Genomic DNA, 7,777 nt, shown 5'->3' with positions numbered 1-7,777 from the left:
CTTCATTCCCTGCAGCCATGCTATCTCACACGAACTGTCTATAATTAGAAACAAAAACCCAGTTGCACCTGCTGCTCAGCCAGATCTCTGGCTTCCTGCTTGCCAATCAGATCCATCATCTCCTTTCCCAGAAATCACCCCACAGCCCAACCCCTCCTCTTCTACCCTGGCACCATAGGGCTGACTCCTTGAACTTCCTCCACGTACTGACACATCGCCCTTCCCTCCCTCTCCCTCTTGGCTCCATTGTCCCAAGGCCCTTCCTACTTTACCCTTTCTCAAAGGGCCACATAACTGGCCCATTAGGGTTCAACTCGTTCTCAGTGCATGTTCTGAGTATTGCCCCATAGCAGAAAAGAAAAAGGAGATTATTTCCTGTAACTTGGTTTTATAAAAATAGAATGGACTTTATAAAAAGAAGAACAGAACAGGAGCAGTGTTTGTTCACCTAGTAGTTACTCTAATTATAGATGGTTGGGTGCCATGAGTGACCATATGGGGTGACAGGAGTGTTGCATCAGACAGGACATCTCATTTCCACCTTCCCCTGTGAATGCCCTGTGCATGCCCTAATCAGCATTTTAAAATCACAACCTGATTGTTACACAAATAAGAAGTCTCTCCATTAGATGAATCGTGGCCTGCAATTTTGTATTACCAAACATGTTTTTAATTCCCAGAGCCCAGCTTTATTCTCCCAGATTTTGCTGACTGGTAAGTAACTTACGAGTAAGTTTTCCTGGAAATAATGGAGGTGTTTTTGTTTGTTTGTTTTGTTTTTCAGGGAAAAGATAGACATTTAGGAATTTCAGTCGAAAGAGAAGAAGCCAAAATCTTATTCCCATTGGAACAAAGCATTGTTTGCCGTCCCACCTACCCCATTACCTTTTGCTGATGTTATTTAGTAGTGAAATTGCTGTTGCAAGAACTTGTAAGAATTAGGATGCTCGTAAGCCCAACATTCAAATCAAGAATGTCCTCTTCCACAGAACCCAGAACTAGAATGTTAAAAAAGAAAAACCACTCTGACATTCAATGGATTCAGCACCTCTTAAGTTATTTATAACCTTGTCCTTGGCTTTTTATATGAATGGACTTCTGGGAAATTTTTTGAGGGTGGAGCTCTTCAAAGTGGCTGCTTACACCTCTAACAAAAATCACAAACCAGCCCTCCACAAACCACATCCAGCTAGCTGATGTATTCAGTTTGGCTCACAAGGTACTTTTTGAAAATAAGAATTAGTTTTCACCAGTTTTTAAATTTACCTACAAATGCAGGTTTTTACTAAAATAGGCATAGATTTATATAAAAATATAGACTTACGTATTGTCTTGGGAAAAAGGAAGTCAGATGAGGCAGCCCTAGGACGTTATTTCCACATGGCTGGTGGCATAATGGACCATTAGCCTGGAAAGAAACATATAAGGGGGATCGTTCACAGGAAGGTTGGGGCTGGGAAGGTGACCATTTTTCTCCCATGGCCACATCTCTACATCCAAACCTTAATTCCAGTAAGCATGCAGTTCTGCTGCTAATGAAAAGTGCCTGAAATGAAATAAATCTTCCTCATTACTTGACTGAAGATCTAGTTTCTAAAAGCAACTCAACAGGCTTCCCCTTCCCAACCACGAAACCAGCTTTGACTCTTCCCTCTTCTTCCCTGCCCCTTCCCCTTCCCCATTAGTTGCCATGCCTGTCATTTAGTCCCTCAAGAGTCTACTGAGAATAAAGTAGCCACCAGCTACATGAACACTTAACATGTGGCTCATGAGAACTGAGATATGCTATAAGTAAAAAACACACACCAGATTTTCAATATTTAGTTCTAAAAACATTAAAATCTAAGGCCAGGCATGGTAGCTCATGCCTGTAATCCCAGCACTTTGGGAGGCCGAGGCGGGTGGATCACGAGGTCAGGAGTTTGAGATCAGCCTGGCCAATATGGTGAAATCTCATCTGTACTAAAAATACAAAAATTAGCTGGGCATGGTGGCGGGCACCTGTAGTCCCAGCTGCTCAGGAGACTAAGGCAGGAGAATGGCTTGAACCCACCTGTAGCCTGTAGTCTCAGCTGCTCAGGAGGCTGAGGCAGGAGAATCGCTTGAACCCGGGAGGCAGAGGTTGCAGTGAGCCTGGTGACAGAGCGAGACTCTGTCTCAAAAAAAAAAAAAAGAAAGAAAGAAAGAAAGAAAATTAAAACCTGAATTAACTGATCAGTAACTTTATATTGATTATCTTTATATTGAAATGATATTTTGGATATATTAGATTAAATAAATGATATTATTCAAATTAATTTGCCTATTTCTTTTTACCTTCTTAAATGTATCTTCTGGAAAATTGAAATTTACATGTGGAGTTCACATTTGGGGCTCATTTTATCTATTGGTCAGCACTGCCTGAAAACAACTCCATGATTTGGTCTAATTTTCTGGCCTTGTTTTCATCACTTTAGCCTAGTCTCTCCTGTCCCTTTACTTCCAGAATTTCACATTAGTCCCCTAAAGACTTCTAGGTATTTTCCCACTTCTAATTTGTTCTGCACACCCTGGCCAACTTTATCTGACAAAGACACTGCTTTTATCACGAAACACTCCTGCTCAAAAACTAACACCAGCTCCCACATCTACCCCATAAAGTCCAGACTCTTAATAACAAACTGATAACAACAGCTTACACTTTAAAAACTTTATGGTACGCTTCATGTAATTCTCCAAACAATTTAGCACCTAGCATGCCAGATTCTAGGTTTTCTAACCAGGACAGAAATGACTGCAGCGTTTGACAGAGCTGGAAGGTGGGGGGGGGGGGAAGCAGCTTTGATCTGAGAGGTTACAAAAATGGCACGAACTATCTAAACAGCAGTTCCATTCACTTCTGAGAGTTTATACAACACCTCACAATCAGCCAAAGAGCAGTAACATCTCTGAGTCTATGAGCTGAACTATTTTTTACATCAGTGGAGAGAAAAAAAATAAAGTTGAGAAAAGAAACTGTTACATTTGCATCTCAGAAAACACAAACCGGAAATCCAACCAGAAAGGTTTAGGTGAAACAGTGCCCTTTGCTCATCTATTCTAGGTCCAAGATTAAAATATATACATATATATATATATGGCTTTGTCATAAACTAGGTATTAAAAGTGGGAAATGGGAAAAATCGCAATTACTTTTGCACCAACCTAATAAATTTGAATTATGCTGATTTGAGACACTGTCATATAACAATAATTAAAATATCATCTCAAAATTTGAAAACGATGAATTAAAAATCCATCAGCAATTATACAATCCAAAGCTGGCAGAGCGCCTGATTCATAAACCGTATTGACAATAATTCCACATGGAAATATGTACAGTACTTAGCTTGAAAAAAGAGATCCTTTGTCAAGGTTTATCTCGAATTATGTGAGTTTCGAATTGTGCTACGTCTTCCAGACTTTACCCCTTTCATAAACTACACTGCCCTACACACTCTTTCATTTTCTTTTCAGCTACGGATCGGATAGGTCTTGCCAAATAACTGTTTAGCAGTTATTTAGTGCACAGGTCTTGAAAGCAAATACACATTCTACCATTTATTGTTACTTTAGACAAATTGTGTAGCTTTGGAGCTTCAGTTGCCTCTTCTGTATATTGAGCACAATCATATTTTCCACACAAGTTTTATAAGAATTCAACAAGATGGCATACATAGTATGGCGCTTGGCAAGTAGTGAGGTTCTCAACCGCTCGGCAATGGATAAGATAACTTGCTATCTCTCTGGCTGAGGCAGCCCCATTTCAGGAGCTTCTCTCAATGCAGCTTGAGGACTCTACAAAAGGGTGGGGCTTTGGAGTCTAACCCTCTCTGCTAAACTCTGTAAGTTTAACAGGCAGAGTTACACATGTCAAGGGGTCTGGGCGGGGTGGGAACTAGCGCGTCCTCCTGCCCCGCTTGCGGTGGCCCGGACGCAGTTGCCGGACTGAAACCAGCAGGTCTGGCTCCAGCCGCATTCATTCTTCCCTCTCCCTCCCAGCTGGGCGGCTCCGGCAATAAAAACACCACCACGTGGGCCTGCTGCCTTTGCGTCACGCGCCTTTGTCCAATGGAAAGCCGCGTTACGAAGCCAGGGGCGGGTCGCCAGGGTGGATCCGCCCACAGCCGTCACGGATTGGCCAAGGAGGCGGTGTCCGCCCGCCGCGGCTTGGGCTCGTGGCCAATGGTGACCGGAGGCAGGGGGCCCGCCCTGTCAGGTGCTCTGGTCCTCGGGACCCGCTCGAGAGGCAAGGAGGGGCGGAGCGAGGCCGGGGACGGGGCGGGGACGGGGCGGGGACGGGGCGGGGACGGGGCGGGGCAGGACCGGCGACCCGGCCCGTGGAGCCGGCGCGGGCGGGCTGCTGAGGTGGCTGTCGCCGGCTCCGAGCTGCGGCTTCCCGGGCCGAGCCCCCGATGGAGGCCGAGGCCGCGGACGCTCCCCCGGGTGGGGTCGAGTCGGCGCTCAGCTGCTTCTCTTTCAACCAGGACTGCACGTAAGTCGCGACGCGGCCCCTGCCAGGGAGGTGGGGGACAGAGTGTCAGGACCCAGGGGTGTCGTCCTGAGCGCAACTTGTGGCCTGCGCCTCGAGGCAGCCTCGGCGGGAGGGCCGGTGGCTCCTTCGGACGCGTTGGGATCTTGTTATCCCCTTACGCCTGCAGTGGGGTTTGCCCCACCCCACCCCACTCCCAGTGTCCTCCGAGAGCCAGAAGGTTGGGCCAGGGGTGAAAGCAGGGAGTTCGCAAAGGGAGTGGTGGGGCAGCGGGGGCCACGAAATATGGGGGGAGCAGGGCAGTGGGAAAGCCAGTGACCAAAGTGGGTGTCTGGGGAAGAGAGACGGTGGCCACAAAAAGATGAGAAAGGAGAGGAAGTTGCAAGTTGATCCAGGACTCTGTAGTTGGGGCCCAGGAAGATGAGAGTACTGGAAAAACTTTCCCATTTGTCCTTGAGCATCTCAACGTGGCATCTGGGCAGGGCCTCAAGCGAAGAGGCAGCCTATCCCTGCGGCCAGGCCAGCCCCTGCCCCATCCCCAGCGCAGGGCATCGTGCCTGCCCGCTCTGGATGGAAGAAATCTTTGGATTTCTTTGGCTGTTTTCACATCGCCCACCCAGCCAGGCAGGATCTCCTTCTCGGAGTCCAAGACTCTTTTCCCGGGCGCAGACTGCTTTCTCTCCAGGAAACAGGAGCTCCACCCTGTTGTTTTTGAGTGGATGTTTAATGTTTTACTTTGATGTTCACATTTGGGCTTTGGGAGGGAGCTGGGACTTGAAGTGTGTTTCAGGCATCTGCAGGATTCTGTGACTTACAGGCAAACGCGTGTTTCTTTCCCTATTTTCATGGAAGCCAGCCCTGGGGACCATATGGAATCATCTTTTTGGAATGTGCACCCAGAGCATCAGGCAGGGATGACCGATTCCCAGTTTCCCACTTCCTGCTGTACCAGTTTCTGTGCCTTGGCTGCTGGTGACTGAGCTATGCTAATATTGATCCTTCAGTAGTGTAATTAAGGCCATTATGTACCATTAGCCACCCTGGCTTCCATTCCCTTTGTGTTTCTGTTTAAAAACACCGGTGCTGAACAATATGCCTTTGTTTGAAAAAACCATATGTGTAATCATGTAATCGAGTAGCTCTACAGCTTGGTTATTTGAGTGACTTTCAAGTTTTTCTTGACCACAATCCGCAATAAGAAATACATATTGCAACATCACCCAATACCCATAACACATACACTATTCACAAAATATCATGTGCAAATTTTCTATGTCGTTTTTTTCTAAGCTGCTTGTGACTCACTGAATTGCGTTTTAGGATCCACTCATGAGTTGAGACCTGCCGTTTATAAAAGTGCTGGTATAGATAAAATCCTGATGTTTTGTAAGAACATCCTTTGCAAGAGGGCATGGCTGTTGAAATGCCTGGGTGATGTTTTCCTTCCCAATTGAACACAAGTTAAGAAGGGGGGTTAGTTTGCTTATAAGTAGTAAATGTTCTAAATTCTGCTTTGTAACATTATTAGATTTGAAAAAAAAAAAAAAGGGTGTTAATTTATATTCTAGTCATTAAATAATGCAAAGTCCCAGCTTTCTACAGCAATTGAATGTTATTATCAAAACTGTAGGGTGCTTTGAAAGTTAATTTCCTTACTCCCTACTGTTAGTTTTATTTTCTTGGATGGAGGCTCTGCTGGGCAGCTTTGCCTTGCCTATAAATAAAAGTTCTTGTCACAGTCAGTTGCTTTGAGCCACAGAGGGTATGACATTGGATTTTAAAATAAGTCAATTCACCTGAATATATTTAGGTATATTGCCATGTCTTTTTCTATAAATGCAGGCTGAATTTGGGATCCAGTATTTCCAAAGAAGGTAGGTGAAAACAGCAAACGCTTACCAGTCCCCTATGCTTATACTTCGTGCTTGGTACCATGCTATACACTTTGGGTACTTTTTTTTTTTTTTTTTTTTTTTGGACAGAGTCTTGCTTTGTCACCCAGGCTGGAGTGCAGTGGTTGTGATCTTGGCTCAGTGCTGCCTCTGCCTCCCAGGGTTCAAGCGATTCTCCCGTCTCAGCCTCCCGAGTAGCTAGGATTATAAACGTGTACCACTACGCCCAGCTAATTTTTTGTTTTTTTAGTAGAGATGGAATTTTGCCCTATTGCCCAGGTTGGTCTCGAACTCCTGACCTCAAGTGATCCACCCACCTCAGCCTCCCAAAATGCCGGGATTACAGGTGTGACCCACTGTGCCCAGCCTACTTTGGGTACATTTTACATTTGATTAGTGATAAATATTGTCCCCAGCTCTGTTTCCGTGAGTGGTGATTAGAATTTTGTTTCTACAGAAAGACTTTATGGACGAAATAAGGTCTAAGTCTAAATTTCTTGATTCAGAGTCTTTAGTGGCCATTGATCAATCATCTAAAATATCACATAAAACATCACTCTGCAATTTTCTCATATGTAGAATTCTTCTGGTCCAGGAGCAGGGCTTATGTTTGAAAATTACTTTAAATTGCTGCCACTTTGCATTACTATTATAAAACTCTAGTTACAGTATTTCTTTCCTTACTTGCAAACTTTACAAACCTCAATTTGCAGCCAAACACATCTATATTTATGTGAAAAAGTTTATGTGAAGAAAGTTTAAAAACAATAATCACTACAAAATACTTTTTGAAGTTTTAAGATGCTCTGGGCTTACTTTTCCAGTTGCTGTTTGGCATCATGAATACCTCAATCTGGGAACTAAATGCCAATTCTAAGTGCACAGCTGCAAATGTCTAACCCACCAGTTTAGCTACTTAGCAGGCTGGAGGTCTGCGAGCCGTCACCAGCTACCTTGTGGATTAAAAGTTTACTGTAGTTGCCCTATCCCTGTGTCCCAGGGAAGAACAAGTGTTTGGGTAGGGAAAAAAAAATGCCAGGGAAAATCATGTGACCTTCTCTTTTTTAGGCTAGTGAAACAAGAGCCTTGGCCATCCAGGCTTGTAGTAGTAAGTTGCTTATTTTAGTATATGCTTCCCTGTAAAGAGTGAATCTCACCTTGGCTTCCAGAGCACACTGCTGTGAGTGTGCTCCAGGTCAGATTCTGTTCATCACTTAGGTGCGGAGGGCGCAGCTGGAAAGAGCTGGGTGGGGATTCCCAGCTGCTGAACAAAGTCGACTTTGATGTTTACTTTCTTTTTTGTTTGTTTGTTTTTTGTTTTTTGTTTTTTGAGACGGAGTCTCGCTCTGTCGCCCAGGCTGGAGAGCAGTGGCGC

At 44.8% G+C, this 7,777-nt stretch overlaps 1 protein-coding gene and 1 long non-coding RNA gene across 3 annotated transcripts in view; one reads left to right on the top strand and one right to left on the bottom strand.

The window, feature by feature from the left end:
* Positions 1-264: 264 nt before the first annotated feature.
* Positions 265-3,961, bottom strand: LOC105469048 (uncharacterized). Of its 2 annotated transcripts, none has more exons than XR_979760.3 (4): positions 3,695-3,961; positions 2,054-2,152; positions 1,325-1,408; positions 265-998 (listed from the first exon to the last, which is right to left on the bottom strand). It is a non-coding gene; the product is annotated as an uncharacterized lncRNA (long non-coding RNA). The 2 variants fall into 2 exon arrangements; XR_011615288.1 differs by lacking the exon at positions 3,695-3,961 and adding an exon at positions 2,317-2,734.
* A 397-nt stretch (positions 3,962-4,358) lies between these two features.
* Positions 4,359-7,777, top strand: part of LOC105469044 (WD repeat domain, phosphoinositide interacting 1) — a 38,323-nt gene continuing 34,904 nt past the window's right edge. The window contains exon 1 of the mRNA XM_011719602.3: positions 4,359-4,513. Within this exon, the coding sequence (XP_011717904.2) occupies positions 4,434-4,513 (80 nt within the window). The 5' untranslated portion in view covers positions 4,359-4,433. The remainder of the gene's footprint in view (positions 4,514-7,777) is intronic.

Source organism: Macaca nemestrina, chromosome 17, assembly GCF_043159975.1.
Source record: "Macaca nemestrina isolate mMacNem1 chromosome 17, mMacNem.hap1, whole genome shotgun sequence".
In the NCBI taxonomy this organism is placed as follows: domain Eukaryota; kingdom Metazoa; phylum Chordata; class Mammalia; order Primates; family Cercopithecidae; genus Macaca; species Macaca nemestrina.
Note: the sequence above shows the minus strand (reverse complement) of the source record. Positions and strands in the feature narration are given on the sequence as shown.